Source organism: Anthonomus grandis, chromosome 15 (assembly GCF_022605725.1).
Source record: "Anthonomus grandis grandis chromosome 15, icAntGran1.3, whole genome shotgun sequence".
Taxonomy (NCBI): domain Eukaryota; kingdom Metazoa; phylum Arthropoda; class Insecta; order Coleoptera; family Curculionidae; genus Anthonomus; species Anthonomus grandis.
In genome coordinates this window covers 542,955-570,899 of record NC_065560.1, presented here as the reverse complement: position 1 = coordinate 570,899, position 27,945 = coordinate 542,955, and the positions used below count along the sequence as shown (strand labels likewise).

General features: G+C 36.0%; 3 protein-coding genes and 1 long non-coding RNA gene across 10 annotated transcripts in view; 3 read left to right on the top strand and 1 right to left on the bottom strand.

The window, feature by feature from the left end:
* LOC126745350 (uncharacterized) overlaps positions 1-8,151 on the top strand; it is a 41,002-nt gene extending 32,851 nt beyond the window's left edge. For 4 of the 5 annotated variants that reach the window (XM_050453149.1, XM_050453150.1, XM_050453146.1 and 1 more), the window contains 6 exons: positions 4,295-4,414; positions 4,467-4,583; positions 4,640-4,762; positions 4,819-4,986; positions 5,042-6,776; positions 7,158-8,151. In XM_050453149.1, coding sequence (XP_050309106.1) covers positions 4,295-4,414; positions 4,467-4,583; positions 4,640-4,762; positions 4,819-4,986; positions 5,042-5,298 — 785 coding nt within the window. In that variant the 3' untranslated portion in view covers positions 5,299-6,776; positions 7,158-8,151. The remainder of the gene's footprint in view (positions 1-4,294; positions 4,415-4,466; positions 4,584-4,639; positions 4,763-4,818; positions 4,987-5,041; positions 6,777-7,157) is intronic. The other variant, XM_050453147.1, reaches the window with a different exon arrangement.
* A 1,384-nt stretch (positions 8,152-9,535) lies between these two features.
* Positions 9,536-27,945, bottom strand: part of LOC126745348 (glutamate receptor ionotropic, kainate 2) — a 49,348-nt gene continuing 30,938 nt past the window's right edge. Inside the window, exons 13-18 of one of the 3 annotated variants that reach the window (XM_050453141.1) lie at positions 27,197-27,331; positions 26,901-27,038; positions 26,465-26,663; positions 19,040-19,271; positions 10,287-10,402; positions 9,536-10,198 (exon numbers count right to left, since the gene is read on the bottom strand). In XM_050453141.1, coding sequence (XP_050309098.1) covers positions 10,016-10,198; positions 10,287-10,402; positions 19,040-19,271; positions 26,465-26,663; positions 26,901-27,038; positions 27,197-27,331 — 1,003 coding nt within the window. In that variant the 3' untranslated portion in view covers positions 9,536-10,015. The remainder of the gene's footprint in view (positions 10,199-10,286; positions 10,403-19,039; positions 19,272-26,464; positions 26,664-26,900; positions 27,039-27,196; positions 27,332-27,945) is intronic. The other 2 variants (XM_050453143.1, XM_050453142.1) reach the window with 2 other exon arrangements.
* Positions 10,726-19,024, top strand: LOC126745352 (cytochrome b-c1 complex subunit Rieske, mitochondrial-like). Its single transcript, XM_050453156.1, has 4 exons — positions 10,726-11,045; positions 18,446-18,599; positions 18,651-18,753; positions 18,814-19,024. Exons 1-4 carry the CDS (start codon positions 10,795-10,797, stop codon positions 18,972-18,974), a joined length of 669 nt encoding a protein of 222 aa, XP_050309113.1. The 5' UTR covers positions 10,726-10,794; the 3' UTR covers positions 18,975-19,024.
* On the top strand, positions 14,527-17,983 carry LOC126745354 (uncharacterized). The gene is made up of 3 exons (XR_007663521.1): positions 14,527-14,738; positions 15,474-15,840; positions 17,311-17,983. It is a non-coding gene; the product is annotated as an uncharacterized LOC126745354 (long non-coding RNA).

The window sequence follows — 27,945 nt, the reverse complement described above, 5'->3', positions numbered from 1 at the left end:
AAAACGGACGTCGAAAACGACTTTTTCAGGATTTTCAAAGTGCTCTCATTCCCTTAGTTCTGCTCGGATCCTGTTATAACCCGGTGTTTTCGTAATCTACGTGACCTAAATAAGACGCTGGTATACATAGTTTCATTTCGAAAAAAATCAATTTTTGGTGAAAAAATTCGATACGGGGGGGTATACCCGAAAAATGAAAAAACCCAAACTTTGAAGACCGATATCTCGGCTTCTATGGGAGCTATCGGGAAAATTCCAACGGTTTTGTCTTAGTTTCGTCATTATAAATCCAACGAGACCTTCCGCAAGATCGTAGCTTTTACGATAGCCGAGATATGGCATTTTTGATGCCCATTTTTGGCCTCAAAAACGGACGTCGAAAACGACTTTTTCAGGATTTTCAAAGTGCTCTCATTCCCTTAGTTCTGCTCGGATCCTGTTATAACCCAGTGTTTTCGTAATCTAGGTGACCCAAATAAGACGCTGGTATACTTAGTTTGATTTCGCAAAAAATCAATTTTTGGTGAAAAAATTCGATACGGGGGGGTATACCCGAAAAATGAAAAAACCCAAACTTTGAAGGTCGATATCTCGGCTTCTATGGGAGCTATCGGGAAAATTCCAACGGTTTTGTCTTAGTTTCGTCATTCCAAATCCAACGAGACCTTCCGCAAGATCGTAGCTTTTACGATAGCCGAGATATGGCATTTTTGATGCCCATTTTTGGCCTCAAAAACGGACGTCGAAAACGACTTTTTCAGGATTTTCAAAGTGCTCTCATTCCCTTAGTTCTGCTCGGATCCTGTTATAACCCAGTGTTTTCGTAATCTAGGTGACCCAAATAAGACGCTGGTATACTTAGTTTGATTTCGAAAGAAATCAATTTTTGGTGAAAAAATTCGATACGGGGGGGTATACCCGAAAAATGAAAAAACCCAAACTTTGAAGACCGATATCTCGGCTTCTATGGGAGCTATCGGGAAAATTCCAACGGTTTTGTCTTAGTTTCGTCATTCCAAATCCAACGAGACCTTCCGCAAGATCGTAGCTTTTACGATAGCCGAGATATGGCATTTTTGATGCCCATTTTTGGCCTCAAAAACGGACGTCGAAAACGAATTTTTCAGGATTTTCAAAGTGCTCTCATTCCCTTAGTTCTGCTCGGATCCTGTTATAACCCGGTGTTTTCGTAATCTAGGCGACCCAATTAAGACGCTGGTATACTTAGTTCGATTTCGAAAAAAATCAATTTTTGGTGAAAAAATTCGATACGGGGGGGTATACCCGAAAAATGAAAAAACCCAAACTTTGAAGGTCGATATCTCGGCTTCTATGGGAGTTATCGGGAAAATTCCAACGGTTTTGTCTTAGTTTCATCGTTCTGAATCCAACGAGACCATCCGCAAAGTCGTAGCTTTTACGATAGCCGAGATATGGCATTTTTGATGCCCATTTTTGGCCTCAAAAACGGACGTCGAAAACGACTTTTTCAGGATTTTCAAAGTGCTCTCATTCCCTTAGTTCTGCTCGGATCCTGTTATAACCCGGTGTTTTCGTAATCTAGGCGACCCAATTAAGACGCTGGTATACTTAGTTCGATTTCGAAAAAAATCAATTTTTGGTGAAAAAATTCGATACGGGGGGGTATACCCGAAAAATGAAAAAACCCAAACTTTGAAGGTCGATATCTCGGCTTCTATAGGAGCTATCGGGAAAATTCCAACGGTTTTGTCTTAGTTTCGTCATTCTGAATCCAATGAGACCATCCGCAAGATCGTAGCTTTTACGATAGCCGAGATATGGCATTTTTGATGCCCATTTTTGGCCTCAAAAACGGACGTCGAAAACGACTTTTTCAGGATTTTCAAAGTGCTCTCATTCCCTTAGTTCTGCTCGGATCCTGTTATAACCCGGTGTTTTCGTAATCTAGGTGACCCAAATAAGACGCTGGTATACTTAGTTTGATTTCGCAAAAAATCAATTTTTGGTGAAAAAATTCGATACGGGGGGGTATACCCGAAAAATGAAAAAACCCAAACTTTGAAGGTCGATATCTCGGCTTATATGGGAGCTATCGGGAAAATTCCAACGGTTTTGTCTTAGTTTCTTCATTCCAAATCCAACGAGACCTTCCGCAAGATCGTAGCTTTTACGATAGCCGAGATATGGCATTTTTGATGCCCATTTTTGGCCTCAAAAACGGACGTCGAAAACGACTTTTTCAGGATTTTCAAAGTGCTCTCATTCCCTTAGTTCTGCTCGGATCCTGTTATAACCCGGTGTTTTCGTAATCTAGGTGACCCAAATAAGACGCTGGTATACTTAGTTTGATTTCGAAAAAAATCAATTTTTGGTGAAAAAATTCGATACGGGGGGGTATACCCGAAAAATGAAAAAACCCAAACTTTGAAGGTCGATATCTCGGCTTCTATGGGAGTTATCGGGAAAATTCCAACGGTTTTGTCTTAGTTTCATCGTTCTGAATCCAACGAGACCATCCGCAAAGTCGTAGCTTTTACGATAGCCGAGATATGGCATTTTTGATGCCCATTTTTGGCCTCAAAAACGGACGTCGAAAACGACTTTTTCAGGATTTTCAAAGTGCTCTCATTCCCTTAGTTCTGCTCGGATCCTGTTATAACCCGGTGTTTTCGTAATCTAGGCGACCCAATTAAGACGCTGGTATACTTAGTTCGATTTCGAAAAAAATCAATTTTTGGTGAAAAAATTCGATACGGGGGGGTATACCCGAAAAATGAAAAAACCCAAACTTTGAAGGTCGATATCTCGGCTTCTATAGGAGCTATCGGGAAAATTCCAACGGTTTTGTCTTAGTTTCGTCATTCTGAATCCAATGAGACCATCCGCAAGATCGTAGCTTTTACGATAGCCGAGATATGGCATTTTTGATGCCCATTTTTGGCCTCAAAAACGGACGTCGAAAACGACTTTTTCAGGATTTTCAAAGTGCTCTCATTCCCTTAGTTCTGCTCGGATCCTGTTATAACCCGGTGTTTTCGTAATCTAGGTGACCCAAATAAGACGCTGGTATACTTAGTTTGATTTCGCAAAAAATCAATTTTTGGTGAAAAAATTCGATACGGGGGGGTATACCCGAAAAATGAAAAAACCCAAACTTTGAAGGTCGATATCTCGGCTTATATGGGAGCTATCGGGAAAATTCCAACGGTTTTGTCTTAGTTTCGTCATTCCAAATCCAACGAGACCTTCCGCAAGATCGTAGCTTTTACGATAGCCGAGATATGGCATTTTTGATACCCAATATACTTCTTCCAGGCATTTGAGATCCGCGAAACATGGAAATCTGTACATTGCTTAAAACAGCGGGCATAATGTCAAATTCTTTGGAACGCTATAACTCAAATTCTAAATCTTTAAACAACTTGAAATTTTTAGGACTTAATACTCAATAGAGGCTTGAGGGCTGTATAGTTTTTGGAGAAGATTGGAATACAGAGAGGGTTAAAATAAGCCAACCAAAGTCAGAAAAAGAATTCTACGAGTCCAGGAAGTTTCTATAATTTTTTGTCTTTGATTATCAGAAATCTGAAGGTTTACGCTAAGAATTTCAGGTACTTAGACTCCCTGTAAGAGTCTTCCAAGGTATTCCAGGAATGTGAGACACTTGGATTATCGGTAAGACTATTCTAAGTACTCATAAACTTCTTCCAGGCATTTGGAATCTTTGCAACTTAAGAATTTGCACATTTCTCAAAACAGTGGGTTCTTTGGAATGTAATAACTCAAATTTAAAACCTTCAAACTACTTGAAATTTTCAAGACTGACCGCCTTAAGGGATGCTAAGAGCTGTATAGTTTTTGAAGCAGATCGGTTTACAGGAAGGATTGTTATGAGGCAACAAAAGTCAGGAGAAAAATCTACTAGTCCTGGAAATTTTCTTGTTTTTATTCATCAGTAAGTTAATACATCTAGGGTGTCATTTTAAGGCCTTTTTTAGTCCAGAATTTGTGGCTCTTAATCCCTCTTATTTTGCGAGTTTTTCTTAGGGAGTTCCTGGAAGACAGAAAAAAGTTACTAAGGATCCTGGAAATTATAATTTTTTGGCCTCACACTGTAAACAGTAAAAATCCTTAATCATTTACCATATAATCCCATTAAACACACAAGACGAGCATTAATGAACATTTCTGCAGATGGTGAGACCCAAAAATCACCGACCAATAAATCTAGGTGGTTTCAGTTCAAATAAATCCTTCTCTCTCAAACTTATCCCGCATATTTATTCGTATGTTAATCAGTTCCTCGTTGCAGCAACCACTCCGGTGTATCCGACATTCGTGGACAAAAAGTTTCAAACCAAATTCAACTTTGACCAAGACCCACCTGGACAAGAAGGACAATCGCAAGTGAATTTCGAATCCAATTTCAAAGGTACGATTCTATAGAGTGTCCATTGCCTCACTATTATCCTTTCCTTATTTAGCAACCACCCCGGTTTATCCGAAATTCGTCGATCGTGCGCTACAAACGAAGTTCAACTTCGAAGAAGACTTGCCTACGAACGAAAACAAGACGGTGAACTTTCAGTCTAGTTTCAAAGGTCTAACCTCACTTTACTAACCTTGCAAACGTGAAAATTGCTGTTTTTATTTGCAGCCACCACACCGGTTTACCCGAAACAAGTCGATATTGATTTATCGAAGTTCTCACAGCCCCTCGACTTGCCAGGCAGCAAGTCTAGTTTAGATTTTAACAAGCAGAGCCCCAGTGCGTTCCAAGGTATGTACTCTATGACCTCCTAATGATGCATGGGCATGAAATTTTTGGGCTTTTAGTCACGACTCCGGTTTATCCAGAAACGGACGAATCAGGACTACTGCCGCCACCTGCACCAGTCAATTTCCAGTCAAACTTTCAAGCTACGACCCCGGATTATCCGAAAAGTGTGGAGCCGACTAGTCCAGATCCCAATAGTGTCGGATTGGTACCACCCCAGTCGAAAGGTAAGTGCTTTGTTGTACTGTGTTGAACTCCCAACTTAACCTCTTTTTTTAACAGAAACTGAGCAACAACCACTTAGTTTTGACGCGTTCAAACGCAGAATAGACACCGAAGACGACCACTCGGTCCTGGGCAACACATTCAGCAGTCGACAGCTCAACGAGTTCATGATCACGATGAAACCGGAACAGCTGAAGAACCTGCGGGACCTCTGGCATATTCCAGAGTATCAGTTTCCGTTGGACTCGATTAACAGACCGAGTTACGAGGACACTTTCAGTTCGTTCCAAGCCTCGGGCAAGAGTTCCAAATAGAGAGAGTGTGTGTTTTAAGTGACTATAATGACTTCAAGCAATTGACTCAAGTGTTAAAAGATCCTTATCAGTTTTTACGGTGTATATAAAAATGTTGGTACTGCAGTTAATTTAATTTATGCATTTAAGCTCAAAGACTAACTATTTTTGAAAGAAAGTTTCTTTTTAGGGTGTTTCAGTTTTATTGATATGTTCTTGAAATATTCTTAAAAAAGGGGTACAGTACATTCATATAAAAGCCACTCAGGTACTTTGAAAACTTTTTGAATTAGAGGCAATTTTGTCAGCCTAGACAATAAAAATGTGATCGGGAGAAAGGTTTTTTCACTGCAAAAGTGATTTTGGTAATCTCCTTTTTTTTTGCAAATTGTTACATTTTTTAAAATATTTTCGTAAATATTTGAGATTCTTAAATAAGGGCTTCACTTGAAGATGTGGCCTTTCAGGGTGAACATTTTAAGGTATTAAGGCTTTTTGTACCTCAAAAACTCTTGAAAATAGAGGCATTTTTGTAATGCAGCAAATTTAGACTTTTTGAAGAAAAACATTAAAATTTTACAATGCACATTTCTTATTATATCTCCCATACCACCAAACATTTTGTAAAAAGTCTTTCACTGCTTTTAAAAGAAATGTCTGATGATGTATTTGACGTACGAAACGTTGTCATATCTAAAAATTCCATGACGAAAAAATTTCACAGTGACTTTAGTAATGTCTGTTTTTTTTGCAATTTTTTACATTTTTTGAAATATTTTCGTAAATATTTGAGATTCTTAAATAAGGGCTTCACTTGAAGATGTGGTCTCTTAGGGCGAACATTTTAAGGTATTAAGCATTTTTTTACCTCAAAAACTCTTGAAAATAGAGGCATTTTTGTAATGCAGCAAATTTAGACTTTTGAAGAAAAACATTAAAATTTTACAATTTTATGCACATTTCTTATTATATCTCCCATACCACCAAACATTTTGTAAAAAATCTTTTTTCAGTTCATTTAAAGGAAATGTCTGATGATGTATTTGACATACGAAACGTTGTCATATCCAAAAATTTTATGACAAAAAAATTCACTTAGCTAAAGTGACTTTAGTAAGGTCAGTTTTTTTTGCAAAATTTCACATTTTTTGAGTTATTTTCGAAATTATTTGAGATTCTTAAATAAAAGCTTCACTTGAAGATGTGGCCTCTTAGGATGAACATTTTAAGGTATTAAGCATTTTTTTACCTCAAAAACTCTTGAAAATAGAGGCATTTTTGTAAACCAGCAAATGTAGACTTTTGAAGAAAAACATTAAAATTCTACAATGTCACGCACATTTCTTATTATATCTCTCATACCACCAAACATTTTGTAAAAAATCTTTTTTCAGTTCATTTAAAGGAAATGTCTGATGATGTATTTGACGTACGAAACGTTGTCATATCCAAAAATTCCATGACAAAAAAAATCACTTAGCTAAAGTGACTTTAGTAAGGTCTGTTTTTTTTGCCAAATTTCACATTTTTTCAGATATTTTTAAAATTATTTGAGATTTTTCAATAAGGGCTTCACTCAAAAATGTGGGCTTTTAGGGTGAACATTTTAAGGTATTAAGCATTTTTTTAGCTCAAAAACTCTTGAAAATAGAGGCATTTTTGTAATGCAGCAAATGTAGACTTTTAAAGAAAAACATTAAAATTGTACAATGTCATGCACATTTCTTATTATATCTCCCATACCACCAAACATTTTGTAAAAAATCTTTTTTCAGTTCATTTAAAGGAAATGTCTGATGATGTATTTGACGTACGAAACGTTGTCATATCTAAAAATTCCATGACAAAAAAAATCACTTAGCTAAAGTGACTTTAGTAAGGTCTGTTTTGTTGCCAAATTTCACATTTCTTCAGATATTTTTAAAATTATTTGAGATTCTTCAATAAGAGCTTCACTTGAAGATGTGGCCTCTTAGGGTGAACATTTTAAGGTATTAAGCATTTTTTTGCCTCAAAAACTCTTGAAAATAGAGGCATTTTTGTAATGCAGCAAATTTAGACTTTTTGAGGAAAATTATTAAAATTTTACAATATCACGCACATTTCTTATTATATCTCTCATACCACCAAACATTTTATAAAAAATCTTTCAATCTATTTAGAAGAAATGTCTGATGATGTATTTGACGTACGAAACGTTGTCATATCCAAAAATTCCATGTCAAAAAAATTCACTTAGCTAAAGGGACTTTAGTAAGGTCTGTTTTTTTGCCAAATTTCACATTTCTTCAGATATTTTTAAAATTATTTGAGATTCTTCAATAAGGGCTTCACTCAAAGATGTGGCTTTTTAGGGTGGACATTTTAAGGTATTAAGGCTTTTTGTACCTGAAAAACTCTTGAAAATAGAGGCATTTTTGTAAACCAGCAAATTTGGACTTCTCTGTCTTTTTTCGCTAAATTTGAAGCTTTTAAATACGAGCTTCACTCAAAAATGTAACTTATTGGCACCCAATATGTGTACTAAAATACATAAAACAAAATACTAAATTATTCCACTTGTGACTATTATTTGCTGTTTATTTTTTGAAAATTTCCTCCGATATCTACGAAACCTTTGTCCTGAACATTGGGGCTCTAAAACTGTTACACCATAAATCCAAACGCGTGTGAAAGGTTCGAATGAAACCGTATAATAGTAATTAAGTTCCTGCTAAATCGAGCATGTATATACGTATGTTATTATATCTATAACAAATAGCATATAATAATTGTTAAATTTCGTGTATGCAGCAACTAGGTTTTAACGAACAGAATAACTAGGAGTAAGCAAATTTTGTAGATATCACCATAATAAATGCTCATGTTTATAGATGTGCGGTGTTTTTTGTTTGGTTTCGAGAAATCCAGTGGGGTCAAATCCGGGGGTCTAGCAGGCCACGGAGTTGGTTCACTTTTGGTTATCTAGCTATTTGGAAACGTCACATTTACATATTATTGTCTCGACAGAAATGAACCAAGGCAGGTAAGGTACCTGAGTTGTAATAATTATCCAGGTTAAGAATTTAAAATGCACACGGGATATGATAGCTTAGTACGTTTACAATTGATCTAGAAAGTTTCACATTTTTGGGTCTCGTATATAATGGTTAATTCGTCAAATTCTTTGAAGATGATAAATAATTTTGTTTTTTAATGATTATGTTTCAGTAAGTACTATTGTCAATATAAATCATTCTTACACTGGATACGTCTAGTAAGTCTTAATAGGTCATGAGCAACGTTGTCTTATCATATTATAATTTTATAACAAAATAATTCACTTAGCTCTAGTGATTTGGGTAATGTCTATTTTTTTTTGCTAAATTTCACATTTTTTGAGATATTTTCGAAAATATTTGAGCCTCTTAAATAAAGGTTCTACTTAAAGATGTGGCCTTGCAAGGTGAACATTTTAAGGTATTAAGGATTTTTGTATCTCAAAAACTCTTAAAAATAGAGGCATTCTTGTAAACCAGCAAATATAGGCTTTTGAAGGAAAACATTAAAATTTTACAATTTCATGCACATTTCTTACCATATCTCCCAAACCATTAAAAATATCTTAGAAAATCTTTTAGTCCGATCAAAAGAAATATCCGTTTATGTATCTAATATAAAAAACACTGTAATAGCCCATGATTTAATAATTGAAAAATTAAGCTAACTAATGATTATTGCCTTTTAATGTAAAAATTCACATTTTTTGAGATAATTTCGAAAATATTTGAGATTCTTAAAAAATAACTTCACTCAAAATTGTAAATTTTTAGGGTAAACATTTTGAGGTATTAACGAATTTTGTACCTCAAAAACTTTTAAAAGTAGAGGCGTTTTTGTAAGCCAGCAAATTTGAGGTATTGAGTAAAATCATTAAATTTGAAAATTTCATCCTTCTTTCTTACACCACATCTCCTAAATTAATTAAGATCAATGTCGTTGTGATATACCAAGATTTGATAATAAAATGGGGTTATTTTTGTTAAGGGGTGATACATCCCTAAGTATCCCACCCCAACATTTTTAACTCATATTATACATGTAAATTTTTTTTTTTTAAATTGATTATGCTAGAGGAATATTTCATAGAACTGGAAATTGAATATTTGGAATATTACATGGTGCAGTCTGAGTAACGAATATTCCTTAGAACATGCCAATAAAACATGTAATAAGAGTTCTATGAGTGTGGAAAAAGAATAAAATACACAGATTACTATCGTGTGTTTTTCAAAGGTTTATTGAGAAAAAAACATATACATATACCATTGGAATATGACTAGAAAATTATTGCTATGACAAAAAATAAATAACAAGAAAGTTACTAAATATACGTCGAGAAATTCCTGATTATTTGGGCAAGAATCTTTATTACTTGAATTAAAAAATAAGGAAATTTATGCTTAATGATAACTGCATATCTAATTTAACCAATGTTTCTTATATTACGATGCCTCAAACACATACAGGACTCATAAATAATGAATGAATGATTATGTTCCAGTACTTATCCCACTTTAGGACATCATGGCCTCTCTACACGACTCTTTTTTTAATTTTAGTGGACAATCAACAACTGTTAATACCCATCTATTGTCAAGAGAAATAATTCTTACACTAGATTATGATAATGCCTGATAAATCCTAATAGTTAGAGCCTGATCAGTCGCTATGTTACAGTACAAAATCTAGTTCAGAGCTACGTGTCGTGGAGGATGCTGCTGACCCGTTCCTCCACCGCGACTTTCCGGGATTTCCAGACGAATTCGCAGACTGCTATGACGCACGCCACGCCCATGCCGCCCATAAGCACCACGAAAACACCTCCGACGTTGGCTAGACCTAGTTCGTTGGCGGTACTGCTGGTTTTGGTGGTTTCATCCTATAAAATTGATATGAAATTAATTAATTATGAACTCTATTTGGATACCAGACATGATTATTCATATTTTCTTTATTTTTTGTCTTACCCTGCATGCTCCTCCACCTCGTTTCTCCTTCCACCATCTCGTTTTGAGTATGTGCAATTTCCCTTCTTCTTGCAGTTTTAAGATAGCCCCACTTATTGCCGTTCTATAGGGAGAATCTGAAAAGGAAACCTTGGATCTGCATTTTTATTCATAATTAAGTAGAGACCCTCAGAATAGAAAATTAGTTTATTCATAAATTTAATATACTACAGTTCTTTCATTCATCAATTTGGTTTCCACATTAAAAGACAAATTCTCCGTTTAAATATATATACGTTAGCACAAATAAAAATCATCTCTTTGGAAATCATTTTCTGCGACTTGTCTAAGGCTTTTAACAATGTTATTTCAATTCAGAAAACAATCATTCCTTTAAACATTGCTGCTATGTCCAATATACATTGAACAAGTTGGCATGTGTCAGTGCCAGTTGAAACAAAACATGTCAAATCAGAAATCAATTAAACTGTCAGAAATAAATACTTTTAAGTGTTTTATAACTTGAAGTATGTCCTACATGAATAGACCTCTTAATAAGATCAATAAAAGTAATAGTCTGAGGTGTTTAAAATACGTGCTCACCCGTCAATCCCATACGGATATAATTGTGCCGGATTTTACGAAAGACATGAGAAACGAAGCCGCTCAACCAAACGTCCCGACATCCCAAAATGAGGTTCCTAGAAAATTGGCCGCTTATATGGCGTCCGGGATATTGCTCACTAGTGGAATGTATGCGGCTAAAGCTGAGGTATTTAGGTGAGTATCTATCTACCTGTTTAAATTTCTTTTCGCGAGATATCAAAGCAAGAATAAGGGGAATTCATGGAAAAATTAATAAACTTGTTTGTTGCTACAATAATTATCCTTTTTTGATGAAAAAAATCTATGCCTGGAGAAGTTTGGAGCTCACTCACTATCCGGAAACCTTCAACGATTTTGTTACCAAAAAATTCGATACATGGGGGGGAAAATGAAAAATCCCAAACTTTGAAGGTCGATATCTCGGGTTCTATGAGAGCTATCGGAAAAATTTCCAACAGTTTTGTCTTAGTTTCGTCGTTCTGAATCCAACGAGATTTCAGGATTTTCAAAGTGCTCTCATTCCCTTAGTTCTGCTCGGATCCTGTTATAACCCGGTGTTTTCGTAATCTAGGTGACCCAAATAAGACGCTGGTATACTTAGTTTGATTTCGAAAAAAATCAATTTTTGGTGAAAAAATTCGATACGGGGGGGTATACCCGAAAAATGAAAAAACCCAAATTTTGAAGGTCTATATCTCGGCTTCTATAGGAGTTATCGGGAAAATTCCAACGGTTTTGTCTTAGTTTCGTCATTCTGAATCCAACGAGACCACCCGCAAGGTCGTAGCTCTTCTAATAGCTGAGATATGGCATTTTTGATGCCCATTTTTGGCCTCAAAAACGGACGTCGAAAACGACTTTTTCAGGATTTTCAAAGTGCTCTCATTCCCTTAGTTCTGCTCGGATTCTGTTATAACCCGGTATTTTCGTAATCTAGGTGACCCAAATAAGACGCTGGTATACTTAGTTTGATTTTGAAAAAAATGAATTTTTGGTGAAAAAATTCGATACGGGGGGTATACCCGAAAAATGAAAAAACTCAAACTTTGAAGGTCGATATCTCGGCTCCTATGAGAGCGATCGGGAAAATTTCAACGGTTTTGTCTTAGTTTCGTCATTCTAAATCCAACGAGACCATCCGCAAGGTCGTAGCTCTTCTAATAGCTGAGATATGGCATTTTTGATGCCCATTTTTGGCCTCAAAAACGGACGTCGAAAACGACTTTTTCAGGATTTTCAAAGTGCTCTCATTCCCTTAGTTCTGCTCGGATCCTGTTATAACCCGGTGTTTTCGTAATCTAGGTGACCCAAATAAGACGCTGGTATACCTAGTTTGATTTCGAAAAAAATCAATTTTTGGTGAAAAAAAACGATACGGGGGGGTATACCCGAAAAATGAAAAAACCCAAACTTTGAAGGTCGATATCTCGGCTCATATGGGAGCTATCGTGAAAATTCCAACGGTTTTGTCTTAGTTTCGTCATTCTAAATCCAACGAGACCATCCGCAAGGTCGTAGCTCTTCTAATAGCTGAGATATGGCGCTTTTGATGCCCATTTTTGGCCTCAAAAACGGACGTCGAAAACGACTTTTTCAGGATTTTCAAAGTGCTCTCATTCCCTTAGTTCTGCTCGGATCCTGTTATAACCCGGTGTTTTCGTAATCTAGGTGACCCAAATAAGACGCTGGTATACTTAGTTTGATTTCGAAAAAAATGAATTTTTGGTGAAAAAATTCGATACGGGGGGGTATACCCGAAAAATGAAAAAACTCAAACTTTGAAGGTCGATATCTCGGCTCCTATGAGAGCGATCGGGAAAATTCCAACGGTTTTGTCTTAGTTTCGTCATTCTAAATCCAACGAGACCATCCGCAAGGTCGTAGCTCTTCTAATAGCTGAGATATGGCGCTTTTGATGCCCATTTTTGGCCTCAAAAACGGACGTCGAAAACGACTTTTTCAAGATTTTCAAAGTGCTCTCATTCCCTTAGTTCTGCTCGGATCCTGTTATAACCCGGTGTTTTCGTAGTCTAGGTGACCCAAATAAGACGCTGGTATACTTAGTTTGATTTCGAAAAAAATGAATTTTTGGTGAAAAAAAACGATACGGGGGGGTATACCCGAAAAATGAAAAAACTCAAACTTTGAAGGCCGATATCTCGGCTCCTATGGGAGCTATCGTGAAAATTCCAACGGTTTTGTCTTAGTTTCGTCATTCTAAATCCAACGAGACCATCCGCAAGGTCGTAGCTCTTCTAATAGCTGAGATATGGCATTTTTGATGCCCATTTTTGGCCTCAAAAACGGACGTCGAAAACGACTTTTTCAGGATTTTCAAAGTGCTCTCATTCTCTTAGTTCTGCTCGGATCCTGTTATAACCCGGTGTTTTCGTAATCTAGGTGACCCAAATAAGACGCTGGTATACTTAGTTTGATTTCGAAAAAAATCAATTTTTGGTGAAAAAAAACGATACGGGGGGGTATACCCGAAAAATGAAAAAACCCAAACTTTGAAGGTCGATATCTCGGCTCCTATGGGAGCTATCGTGAAAATTCCAACGGTTTTGTCTTAGTTTCGTCATTCTAAATCCAACGAGACCATCCGCAAGGTCGTAGCTCTTCTTCTAATAGCTGAGATATGGCGCTTTTGATGCCCATTTTTGGCCTCAAAAACGGACGTCGAAAACGACTTTTTCAAGATTTTCAAAGTGCTCTCATTCCCTTAGTTCTGCTCGGATCCTGTTATAACCCGGTGTTTTCGTAATCTAGGTGACCCAAATAAGACGCTGGTATACTTAGTTTGATTTCGAAAAAAATGAATTTTTGGTGAAAAAAAACGATACGGGGGGGTATACCCGAAAAATGAAAAAACCCAAACTTTGAAGGTCGATATCTCGGCCCCTATGGCAGCTATCGTGAAAATTCCAACGGTTTTGTCTTAGTTTCGTCATTCTAAATCCAACGAGACCATCCGCAAGGTCGTAGCTCTTCTAATAGCTGAGATATGGCGCTTTTGATGCCCATTTTTGGCCTCAAAAACGGACGTCGAAAACGACTTTTTCAAGATTTTCAAAGTGCTCTCATTCCCTTAGTTCTGCTCGGATCCTGTTATAACCCGGTGTTTTCGTAATCTAGGTGACCCAAATAAGACGCTGGTATACTTAGTTTGATTTCGAAAAAAATGAATTTTTGGTGAAAAAATTCGATACGGGGGGGTATACCCGAAAAATGAAAAAACTCAAACTTTGAAGGTCGATATCTCGGCTCCTATGAGAGCGATCGGGAAAATTCCAACGGTTTTGTCTTAGTTTCGTCATTCTAAATCCAACGAGACCATCCGCAAGGTCGTAGCTCTTCTAATAGCTGAGATATGGCATTTTTGATGCCCATTTTTGGCCTCAAAAACGGACGTCGAAAACGACTTTTTCAGGATTTTCAAAGTGCTCTCATTCCCTTAGTTCTGCTCGGATCCTGTTATAACCCGGTGTTTTCGTAGTCTAGGTGACCCAAATAAGACGCTGGTATACTTAGTTTGATTTCGAAAAAAATGAATTTTTGGTGAAAAAAAACGATACGGGGGGGTATACCCGAAAAATGAAAAAACTCAAACTTTGAAGGCCGATATCTCGGCTCCTATGGGAGCTATCGTGAAAATTCCAACGGTTTTGTCTTAGTTTCGTCATTCTAAATCCAACGAGACCATCCGCAAGGTCGTAGCTCTTCTAATAGCTGAGATATGGCATTTTTGATGCCCATTTTTGGCCTCAAAAACGGACGTCGAAAACGACTTTTTCAGGATTTTCAAAGTGCTCTCATTCCCTTAGTTCTGCTCGGATCCTGTTATAACCCGGTGTTTTCGTAATCTAGGTGACCCAAATAAGACGCTGGTATACTTAGTTTGATTTCGAAAAAAATCAATTTTTGGTGAAAAAAAACGATACGGGGGGGTATACCCGAAAAATGAAAAAACCCAAACTTTGAAGGTCGATATCTCGGCTCCTATGGGAGCTATCGTGAAAATTCCAACGGTTTTGTCTTAGTTTCGTCATTCTAAATCCAACGAGACCATCCGCAAGGTCGTAGCTCTTCTTCTAATAGCTGAGATATGGCGCTTTTGATGCCCATTTTTGGCCTCAAAAACGGACGTCGAAAACGACTTTTTCAAGATTTTCAAAGTGCTCTCATTCCCTTAGTTCTGCTCGGATCCTGTTATAACCCGGTGTTTTCGTAATCTAGGTGACCCAAATAAGACGCTGGTATACTTAGTTTGATTTCGAAAAAAATGAATTTTTGGTGAAAAAATTCGATACGGGGGGGTATACCCGAAAAATGAAAAAACTCAAACTTTGAAGGTCGATATCTCGGCTCCTATGAGAGCGATCGGGAAAATTCCAACGGTTTTGTCTTAGTTTCGTCATTCTAAATCCAACGAGACCATCCGCAAGGTCGTAGCTCTTCTAATAGCTGAGATATGGCATTTTTGATGCCCATTTTTGGCCTCAAAAACGGACGTCGAAAACGACTTTTACAGGATTTTCAAAGTGCTCTCATTCCCTTAGTTCTGCTCGGATCCTGTTATAACCCGGTGTTTTCGTAATCTAGGTGACCCAAATAAGACGCTGGTATACTTAGTTAGATTTCGAAAAAAATGAATTTTTGGTGAAAAAAAAACGATACGGGGGGGTATACCCGAAAAATGAAAAAACTCAAACTTTGAAGGTCGATATCTCGGCTCCTATGAGAGCGATCGGGAAAATTCCAACGGTTTTGTCTTAGTTTCGTCATTCTAAATCCAACGAGACCATCCGCAAGGTCGTACCTCTTCTAATAGCTGAGATATGGCATTTTTGATGCCCATTTTTGGCCTCAAAAACGGACGTCGAAAACGACTTTTTCAGGATTTTCAAAGTGCTCTCATTCCCTTAGTTCTGCTCGGATCCTGTTATAACCCGGTGTTTTCGTAATCTAGGTGACCCAAATAAGACGCTGGTATACTTAGTTTGATTTCGAAAAAAATCAATTTTTGGTGAAAAAAAACGATACGGGGGGGTATACCCGAAAAATGAAAAAACCCAAACTTTGAAGGTCGATATCTCGGCTCCTATGGGAGCTATCGTGAAAATTCCAACGGTTTTGTCTTAGTTTCGTCATTCTAAATCCAACGAGACCATCCGCAAGGTCGTAGCTCTTCTTCTAATAGCTGAGATATGGCGCTTTTGATGCCCATTTTTGGCCTCAAAAACGGACGTCGAAAACGACTTTTTCAAGATTTTCAAAGTGCTCTCATTCCCTTAGTTCTGCTCGGATCCTGTTATAACCCGGTGTTTTCGTAATCTAGGTGACCCAAATAAGACGCTGGTATACTTAGTTTGATTTCGAAAAAAATGAATTTTTGGTGAAAAAATTCGATACGGGGGGGTATACCCGAAAAATGAAAAAACTCAAACTTTGAAGGTCGATATCTCGGCTCCTATGAGAGCGATCGGGAAAATTCCAACGGTTTTGTCTTAGTTTCGTCATTCTAAATCCAACGAGACCATCCGCAAGGTCATAGCTCTTCTAATAGCTGAGATATGGCATTTTTGATGCCCATTTTTGGCCTCAAAAACGGACGTCGAAAACGACTTTTTCAGGATTTTCAAAGTGCTCTCATTCCCTTAGTTCTGCTCGGATCCTGTTATAACCCGGTGTTTTCGTAATCTAGGTGACCCAAATAAGACGCTGGTATACTTAGTTTGATTTCGAAAAAAATCAATTTTTGGTGAAAAAAAACGATACGGGGGGGTATACCCGAAAAATGAAAAAACCCAAACTTTGAAGGTCGATATCTCGGCTCCTATGGGAGCTATCGTGAAAATTCCAACGGTTTTGTCTTAGTTTCGTCATTCTAAATCCAACGAGACCATCCGCAAGGTCGTAGCTCTTCTTCTAATAGCTGAGATATGGCGCTTTTGATGCCCATTTTTGGCCTCAAAAACGGACGTCGAAAACGACTTTTTCAAGATTTTCAAAGTGCTCTCATTCCCTTAGTTCTGCTCGGATCCTGTTATAACCCGGTGTTTTCGTAATCTAGGTGACCCAAATAAGACGCTGGTATACTTAGTTTGATTTCGAAAAAAATGAATTTTTGGTGAAAAAATTCGATACGGGGGGGTATACCCGAAAAATGAAAAAACTCAAACTTTGAAGGTCGATATCTCGGCTCCTATGAGAGCGATCGGGAAAATTCCAACGGTTTTGTCTTAGTTTCGTCATTCTAAATCCAACGAGACCATCCGCAAGGTCGTAGCTCTTCTAATAGCTGAGATATGGCATTTTTGATGCCCATTTTTGGCCTCAAAAACGGACGTCGAAAACGACTTTTACAGGATTTTCAAAGTGCTCTCATTCCCTTAGTTCTGCTCGGATCCTGTTATAACCCGGTGTTTTCGTAATCTAGGTGACCCAAATAAGACGCTGGTATACTTAGTTAGATTTCGAAAAAAATGAATTTTTGGTGAAAAAAAAACGATACGGGGGGGTATACCCGAAAAATGAAAAAACTCAAACTTTGAAGGTCGATATCTCGGCTCCTATGAGAGCGATCGGGAAAATTCCAACGGTTTTGTCTTAGTTTCGTCATTCTAAATCCAACGAGACCATCCGCAAGGTCGTAGCTCTTCTAATAGCTGAGATATGGCATTTTTGATGCCCATTTTTGGCCTCAAAAACGGACGTCGAAAACGACTTTTTCAGGATTTTCAAAGTGCTCTCATTCCCTTAGTTCTGCTCGGATCCTGTTATAACCCGGTGTTTTCGTAATCTAGGTGACCCAAATAAGACGCTGGTATACTTAGTTTGATTTCGAAAAAAATCAATTTTTGGTGAAAAAAAACGATACGGGGGGGTATACCCGAAAAATGAAAAAACCCAAACTTTGAAGGTCGATATCTCGGCTCCTATGGGAGCTATCGTGAAAATTCCAACGGTTTTGTCTTAGTTTCGTCATTCTAAATCCAACGAGACCATCCGCAAGGTCGTAGCTCTTCTTCTAATAGCTGAGATATGGCGCTTTTGATGCCCATTTTTGGCCTCAAAAACGGACGTCGAAAACGACTTTTTCAAGATTTTCAAAGTGCTCTCATTCCCTTAGTTCTGCTCGGATCCTGTTATAACCCGGTGTTTTCGTAATCTAGGTGACCCAAATAAGACGCTGGTATACTTAGTTTGATTTCGAAAAAAATGAATTTTTGGTGAAAAAATTCGATACGGGGGGGTATACCCGAAAAATGAAAAAACTCAAACTTTGAAGGTCGATATCTCGGTTTCTATGGGAGCTATCGAGAAAATTCCAACAGCTTTGTCTTAGTTTCGTCATTCTGAATCCAACGAGGCCATCCGCAAGATTGTAGCTTTTACGATAGCCGAGATATGGCATTTTTGATGCCCATTTTTGGCCTCAAAAACGGACGTCGAAACCCGATATTTTCGTAGGACTTTAACAGGACATTATAATCGTTAAAAAAATCCAGTGCCAGGAAAAAGATGATTAATTCAATTAATAATTGTAATCAAAGTGTTTTCTAATATTCCAGATACGTAAACTATATGGCCGCCTCGGCGGACGTCTTGGCCCTGGCACAGATCGAAATAAATCTGGCCGATATTCCGGAAGATAAAAACGTCACCTTTAAATGGAGAGGAAAGCCCTTGTTTGTCTGGCATCGACCAGAAGCAGCCGTTAAAGCGGTATGTACATAATATTTATGTTAAAATGAATTGTTTGATGACGCCTTTAAGGTTCGCAGTGTTCCTTTGAATATCCTCAGAGATCCAGAGCGCGATGAAGATCGCGTTAAAGATCCCAACTTTCTCGTTGTGTTAGGAGTGTGTACACATTTAGGTACGTTAATATAAAGATGTAAAGTTTTTATATAAATGGAGTGTAAATAATAATTTTCAGGTTGTGTGCCAATATCACACCAAGGAGACTATGGAGGATATTATTGCCCCTGTCACGGCTCCCACTTTGACATATCTGGTAGGGCCAGACAAGGGCCAGCGCCCTCCAATCTTGCTGTCCCAAAGTATACTATCACCGGAAATACTATGCTTGTTGGATAATTTTTTTTTAGTATTTCATATTAAATAAATCAAATAATAATCTAAGCGAATATCGAGATGCTTACTTGGAGGCATAGCAATTCCATATCCTTTCGAGTCTAACATACCGCCAACTTGGGTCAGTTCACAGTTGCGTTCGATTATGTACTCTATGGTGGTAGACTCCATTAAGAAGGCGTAGCTGCCTTTACCCTTCACCACTTGCTCGACGCCTTCTTGGTTACTCGACGTGAACACCGATGGCCTTTGGGATTCCATAAAGGCCCACATCCGTTGGTAGGTGGAGAAATTCGAGTCCTGGAAAAGGCACGGCTCAGTGACACATCAATAAGTTACATATTTAAGTGCGTAAGATCCGGTACTATAGTTGGATCTTATTTAGAGAGCATAAAGGTTTCTGACATTTTTGCCGAGGTCTGGGAAAGTGCAAGAAATTATTCCAGGCAGCAGTCATTTTTCTATAATTTCCACCCATTAAAGCACTGTTCAACCCCAATTGCCTAGAATACTACCATAATTTTGTCCAGGCAATAAGTGCTTTGTAGTTTTGTACCCATTTAACCCGATTTCTGACTATTATAGCCCTCAAGGAATTCGACCCCAAAAATGCCTGGAATAAAATCATAATTTATTCCAGGCAGTCTTCTTTGCTCTTAAAATACAACTGGGACCAACTGCCTGGAATAAATAAATTATGAACATGATTTCCTTACCTTTAAAGCAAAACAAAGGTAAGAACACAAGGTCACGGTCTCATCAAATCCATATAATTTTTTAAATGCTACACGTGTTTCGCTCCTATCGGAGCATCATCAGGCCTAGACCTACACAGATCACATTACAACCTCATTACAATTGGGTTTGTAATGTAATATAATGAGTAATGTGGTGTATTCATGAAAATATTCCTAAGAGAAGTGAAAACTTGGTAAACAAAATTAAGCAAAAGGTTCTCTGGCCAAAATGCTTCTTAGTATCAAAATATTTATTGCAGAGTCACTGTTTTACACTTGAATTGATCTTCAGGGATTGTCTTGTTTTGACGTCAAGGAATTATAAAAATATTCTTATTGGTTGAAAAGTTATGACCAAAAAAGTTTCCCTTATGAATAAAAGCATTGATGCGCCAATATGGCTTTGAAATCTTTAAATTGACCTTGGGTGACCAGATTTGCTCTAATTCAAAGAGTTTTTGTACTACAAGAATCGTTCAGATATCGAATTATTGGGAAAAGAACACGCTTTCATGAAGTAAAACCTTTTTGAGAATATTTTAATTTTTCATGAAAATATTCCCAAGAGAAGTGAAAACTCGGTAAAAAAAATTATCAAAAAGTTTCTCTGACTAAAATGCTCTTCATAACCAAAATATTTAATTAATACACATAATTCCGCATTCAAATTCATCTTCAAGAATTGCTCTATTTTGACGTTAAAGAATTATGAAAATATTCCTACTGGTTGCAAAGTTATGACCAAAAATGTTCCCTTATGAATAAAAGCATTGATGCTCCTATATGGCTTTGAAATCTTCAAATTGAATGGCACTTAGACCTTGGGTGACAAGATTTGCTCTAATTCAAAGAGTTTTTGTGTTACAAGAATCGTTCAGATATCAAATTATTGTGAAAAGAACACGCTTTCATAAAGTAAAACCTTTTTGAGAATATTTCAACTTTTCATGAAAATATTCTCAAGAGAAGTGAAAACTTGTTGAATAAAATTGAGCGAAAAGACTCCTCAACAAAATGCTCCTTACGACCAAAATATTTAACCCAAAATCATATTTCTATACTTAGATTCATCCTCAGGAATTGCCCTATTCTAACGTCAAAAAATTTTAAAAATATTCCTATTATTTCCGAAGTTATGACCAAAAATGTTCACTTATAAAAAAGAACCTTGACGCTCCGATGTGCGTTTTAAACCTTCAGATTGAATGACTCTTGGACCTTGAAAGACAAAAGTGGCTCTAACTTGGAAAGTTTCGGAGGTACAAGAGTCGTTCAGATATTAAATTGTTAGGAAAGATACACGTTTTTATGAAGTAAAATCCTATCGAGAATATTGTAACTTTTCATGAAATATTCCCACGAGAAGTGAAGACTTTGTAAAAAAAATTGTTGCAAAAAACTCCTTGACCAAAATGCTCCTTACTATCAAAATATTCACCGGAGAATCACATTTTTATATTTAAATTCATCCTCAGGGATCTCCCTATTATGATGTCAAAAAATTATAAAAATATTCCAAGTAGTTCTCGAGTTATAGCAAAAAATGCCTGGCTATAAATAATTATTTTGATGCTCCAATATGAAGTGCTTGAGTGGCTCGTGGACCTTCAATAATAAAACTTGCTCTAACTCAAAGAGTTTTAGAGGTATAAGAGTCATTCATATATCAAATTCTTGAGAAAGAAACGGGCTTTCATGTAGTAAAACCTTTATGAGAATATTCGGACTTTTCATGAAAATATTCCCAAGAGAAAGGAAGACTTGGTAAACAAAATTTGCCAAAAAAGCTCTTTGACCAAAATGCTTGTTACGATCAAAATATTTAATGCAGAGTCACATTTTTACACTTGAATTGATCTTCAGGGATTGCCTTATTTTGACGTCAAGGAATTATGAAAATATTCTTATTGGTTGCGAAGTTATGACCAAAAATGTTCCCTTATGAATAAAAGCATTGATGCGCCAATATGGCTTTGAAATCTTCAAATTGACCTTGGGTGACCAGATTTGCTCTAATTCAAAGAGTTTTTGTGCTATAAGAATCGTTCAGGTATCAAATTATTGGGAAAGGAACACGCTTTCATGAAGTAAAACCTTTTTGAGAATATTTTAATTTTTCATGAAAATATTCCCAAGAGAAGTGAAAACTTGGTAAAAAAAATTAGCAAAAAGTTTCTCTGACTAAAATGCTCTTCATAATCAAAATATTTAATTAATACACATAATTTTACATTCAAATTCATCATCAAGAATTGCTCTATTTTGACGTTAAAGAATTATGAAAATATTCCTACTGGTTGCAAAGTTATGACCAAAAATGTTCCCTTATGAATAAAAGCATTGATGCTCCAATATGGCTTTCATACCTTTCAAATTCAATGGCACTTGGACCTTCGGTGACCAGATTTGCTCTAATTCAAAGAGTTTTCGTGTTAAAAAAATCGTTCAGATATCAAATTATTGAGAAAGAAACACGCTTTCATGAAGTAAAACCCTTTTGAGAATATTCTGACTTTTCATGGAAATATTCTCAAGAGAAATGAAAACTAGTTAAATAAAATTGAGCGAAAAGACTCCTCGACAAAATGCTCCTTGCGACCAAAATATTTAACCCAAAATCATATTTCTATACTTAGATTCATCCTCAGGAAAAGAAGTAGTAAAGACTTTGTAAAAAAAATTTCGCAAAAAGACTCCCTGACCAAAATGCCCCTTACTATCAAAATATTTAACCCAGAATCACATTTCTATATTTAAATTAATCCTCAGGCATCTCCCTATACTGATCTTAAAAAATTATAAAAATATTCCAAGTAGTTCTCGAGTTATAGCAAAAAATGCCTGGCAATAAATAATTATTTTGATGCTCCAATATGAAGTGCTTGAGTGGCTCGCGGACCTTCAATAATAAAACTTGCTCTAACTCAAAGAGTTTTAGAGGTATGAGAGTCATTCATATATCAAATTCTTGAGAAAGAAACGGGCTTTCATGTAGTAAAACCTTTATGAGAATATTCGGACTTTTCATGAAAATATTCCCAAGAGAAAGGAAGACTTTGTAAACAAAATTTGCCAAAAAAGCTCTTTGACCAAAATGCTTGTTACGATCAAAATATTTAATGCAGAGTCATATTTTTATACTTGAATTGATCCTCAGGGATTGCCTTATTTTGACGTCAAGGAATTATGAAAATATTCTTATTGGTTGAAAAGTTATGACCAAAAAAGTTTCCCTTATGAATAAAAGCATTGATGCGCCAATATGGCTTTGAAATCTTCAAATTGACCTTGGGTGACCAGATTTGCTCTAATTCAAAGAGTTTTTGTGCTATAAGAATCGTTCAGGTATCAAATAATTGGGAAAGGAACACGCTTTCATGAAGTAAAACCTTTTTGAGAATATTTTAATTTTTCATGAAAATATTCCCAAGAGAAGTGAAAACTTGGTAAAAAAAATTAGCAAAAAGTTTCTCTGACTAAAATGCTCTTCATAACCAAAATATTTAATTAATACACATAATTTTACATTCAAATTTATCTTCAAGAATTGCTCTATTTTGACGTTAAAGAATTATGAAATTATTGCTACTGGTTGCAAAGTTATGACCAAAAATGTTCACTTATGAATAAAAGCATTGATGCTCCAATATGGCTTTCATACCTTTCAAATTCAATGGCACTTGGACCTTCGGTGACCAGATTTGCTCTAATTCAAAGAGTTTTCGTGTTAAAAAAATCGTTCAGATATCAAATTATTGAGAAAAAAACACGCTTTCATGAAGTAAAACCCTTTTGAGAATATTTCAACTTTTCATGGAAATATTCTCAAGAGAAGTGAAAACTTGTTAAATAAAATTGAGCGAAAAGACTCCTCGACCAAAATGCTCCTTGCGACCAAAATATTTAACCCAAAATCATATTTCTACACTTAGATTCATCCTCAGGAATTGCCCTATTCTAACGTCAAAGAATTATGAAAATATTTCTACTGGTTGCAAAGTTATCACCAAAAATGTTCACTTATGAATAAAAGCATTGATGCTCCAATATGGCTTTGAAACCTTCAAAATTCAATGCCACTTAGACCTTGGGTGACAAGATTTGCTCTAATTTATAGAGTTTTTGTGCTACAAAAATCATTCAGATATCAAATTATTGGGAAAGGAACACGCTTTCATGAAGCAAAATCCTTTTGAAAATATTCCAACTTTTGATGGAAATATTCTCAAGAGAAGTGAAAACTTGTTAAATAAAATTGAGCGAAAAGACTCCTCGACCAAAATGCTCCTTGCGACCAAAATATTTAACCCAAAATCATATTTCTACACTTAGATTCATCCTCAGGAATTGCCCTATTCTAACGTCAAAGAATTATAAAAATATTCCTATTATTTCCGATGTTATGACCAAAAATGTTCACTTATAAAAAAGAACCTTGACGCTCCGATGTGGGTTTTAAACCTTCAGATTGAATGACTCTTGGACCTTGAAAGACAAAAGTGGCTCTAACTTGGAGAGTTTCTGAGGTATAAGAGTCGTTCAGATATCAAATTGTTAGGAAAGATACACGTTTTTATGGAGTAAAATCCTATTAAGAATATTGGAACTTTTCATGAAATATTCCCACGAGAAGTAAAGACTTTGTCAAAAAAATTTCGCAAAAATACTCTCTGACCAAAATGCCCTTTACTATCAAAATATTCAACCGAGAATCACATTTCTATATTTAAATTAATCCTCAGGGATCTCCCTATAGTGATGTCAAAAAATTATAAAAATATTCCAAGTAGTTCTCGAGTTATAGCAAAAAATGCCTGGCTATAAATAATTATTTTGATGCTCCAATATGAAGTGCTTGAGTGGCTCGTGGACCTTCAATAATAAAACTTGCTCTAACTCAAAGAGTTTTAGAGGTATAAGAGTCATTCATATATCAAATTCTTGAGAAAGAAACGGGCTTTCATGTAGTAAAACCTTTATGAGAATATTCAGACTTTTCATTAAAATATTCCCAAGAGCAGTGAAAACTTGGTAAACAAAATTAAGCAAAAAGGTTCTCTGGATAAAATGCTAATGCAGAGTCACATTTTTACACTTGAATTGATCTTCAGGCATTGCCCTATTTTGACGTCAAAGAATTATGAAAATATTCTTATTGGTTGCAAAGTTATGATCAATAATGTTCCCTTATGAATAAAAGCATTGATGCGCTAATATGGCTTTGAAATCTTCAAATTGACCTTGGGTGACCAGATTTGCTCTAATTCAAAGAGTTTTTGTGCTATAAGAATCGTTCAGGTATCAAATTATTGGGAAAGGAACACGCTTTCATGAAGTAAAACCCTTTTTGAGAATATTTTAAATTTTTCATGAAAATATTCCCAAGAGAAGTGAAAACTCGTTAAAAAAAATTAGAAAAAAGTTTCTCTGACTAAAATGCTCTTCATAACCAAAATATTTAATTAATACACATAATTTTACATTCAAATTCATCTTCAAGAATTGCTCTATTTTGACGTTAAAGAATTATGAAAATATTCCTACTGGTTGCAAAGTTATGACCAAAAATGTTCCCTTATGAATAAAAGCATTGATGCTCCTATATGGCTTTGAAATCTTCAAATTGAATGGCACTTAGACCTTGGGTGACAAGATTTGCTCTAATTCAAAGAGTTTTTGTGTTACAAGAATCGTTCAAATATCAAATTATTGGGAAAGGAACACGCTTTCATAAAGCAAAATCCTTTTGAGAATATTCCAACTTTTCATGAAAATATTCCCAATAGAAGTGAAAACTTGGTAAAAAAAAATTAGCAAAAAGTTTCTCTGACTAAAATGCTCTTAATAACCAAAACATTTAATTAATATACATAATTCTACATTCAAATTCATCTTCAAGAATTGCTCTATTTTGATGTTAAAGAATTATGAAAATATTCCTACTGGTTGCAAAGTTATGACCAAAAATGTTCACTTATGAATAAAAGCATTGATGCTCCTATATGGCTTTGAAATCTTCAAATTGAATGGCACTTAGACCTTGGGTGACAAGATTTGCTCTAATTTATAGAGTTTCTGTGCTACAAAAATCATTCAGATATCAAATTATTGGGAAAGGAACACGCTTTCATAAAACAAAATCCTTTTGAGAATATTCCAACTTTTCATGAAAATATTCCCAATAGAAGTGAAAACTTGGTTAACAAAATTTGCCAAAAAAGCTCTTTGACCAAAATGCTTGTTACGACCAAAATATTTAATCCAGAATCACGTTTTACACTTAAATTAATCCTCAAAGATTGCTCTATTGTGACGTCAAGGAATTATGAAAATATTTTGATTGGTTGCAAAGTTATGACCAAAAGTGTCCCTTGAAGCTCCAATATAACTTTCGAACCTTTGAATAGGTCTTAAGTAACAAAATTTGCTCTAACTCAGTGAGTTTTTTAGGTACAAAAATCTTTCATATATCAAAGTATGCTTCAGTGGAGTAAAATCCTTTTGAACATATTTCATAAGAAGCATTTCTAAGACACTAAAGTCACAATGTATTAAGAAACTTCAACCAAATCATTAAATTATACCTAAGCCCCATTTGCCTGGAATAACACTATCATTTATTTCTCTATAGTTTTGTCCCTTTTCAACCCGATTTCTGGATATTATTCACCCTTGAATAATCCAACTACAACTGCCTGGAATTGACCAACAATTAATTCCAAGCAGTCTGTAAATTACTTCAACTAGAAAACTTACCCTAAAAAATGCCGCCGTAGATCCACCCCTTAAAGCACCATACTTGATTTTAGTCTGTTTGGCCAGATCTTCTGCACTTTCTATCGGCGAATCCATACGTTCAACCGTAAGGAAAGCGGCAAGGTTAGCGGTGTAAGAAGATATCATGATCAGAGTGAAAAACCACCACATTCCTGCGACCATTCTCGTTGAAACTGCTCTATAAATAAATAGATGTGATTGTTTATTGATTAATTCATGGAGGTGGTTTGATGGTTATCCAGCATCCATAAATGAACCTCTACTCTAAAATACTACGATATAAAAATGAAACCGTCAGTCTTAAATAACAGTTCACCACTGATAAATCTATCACTACTATAGCAGATTAAGCTGAAGAAGAGGCGATGAGAAAACAGAAGCAGTAAAAGAGTGAAAACTAATAAAGGAGACTTACTTGGGGGCAATATCTGAGCCCTGCTGCATGAGAGAACCGATGGTAAACCATAAGGAATTTAGCAGGGTGAACTGGTTTTCCAAGACGTCCGGTTCGCTGTTGCATGGATGCGGGTTGTCCCATTCGTAAGGGCTGAACCTGCGACCATAACAGACAGCGAATTAGACTAACGTGTCCCATTGGGCATTTAACTTGAGAAGCGGTTTATAAATAGTGTCCCAAGTAAAGACACTTAGAGAAAGGTTCTCCAGAGTACTGAATGAATCTTCTCAAAGTTAAACGCCCTAAATGCTTACTTGGGCAAAAAATCGCATCCCTGTTGCATCAGTGACCCTATGGCGAACCAGAGACAGTTGAGGAGGGTAAACTGGTTCTCACGAATGCAAGCGTCCTTCTCGCATGGGTGAGAGGTGTACTCATAGGGGGTAAATCTGGATTGATATTTGTTGGTTATTGCATTTATATCTGCCTTAGTGGGTTATAATAATGTCAGATTAGTTAGCGTTGTTGAACTATGGAAAGGAAGCTTAGTCCAAGCTCACCGGTATATTTAGGTTATGTTACAAACTTTTTGTGTTTAACTTACTTAGTTTCAGAGATATGATCATTTTTTGGCTCAAAATTTGAATTAAAAAAAATTAATTTTCAAGGTTTCATTTTTACAATTTTTTCAACAAAATTCTGAAATAGGTGTCTGGTAAATTTATTAGAAGAACCTATGTTCCAAATTTCAGGTCTCTAACTCTTTTAATTTTAGAGATATGAGCATTTTGTCCCTCAAAATGTAATTAAAAAAAAATCAAATTCCACGACTAATTTATTTATTTAAAGAACGAATTGAAAAAAACGCTGAAATAGGTGTCTAATGAATTTACTAGAAAAAGCTATGTTCCAAATTTCAAGTCGCTAGGTTTCTTAATTGCCGAGATATGAACATTTTGTCGCTCAAATGTCTATTGAGCTTTAAACACGTCAAGAAACCCATAGCTCCTTGTTGTGTGTTTTTAGTAAGTTAGAGTGCGTTTTAAATACAGTGTTTTGTGTC

Bases quoted from the DNA above. Each gene is read 5' to 3' on its own strand.
- LOC126745352 (XM_050453156.1), top strand. From the start codon at position 10,795: ATGTCCTACATGAATAGACCTCTTAATAAGATCAATAAAAGTAATAGT. The intron at 18,600-18,650 runs GTATGTACATAA...GACGCCTTTAAG, and splicing joins CAGAAGCAGCCGTTAAAGCG to GTTCGCAGTGTTCCTTTGAA. The intron at 18,754-18,813 runs GTACGTTAATAT...AATAATTTTCAG, and splicing joins AGGAGTGTGTACACATTTAG to GTTGTGTGCCAATATCACAC.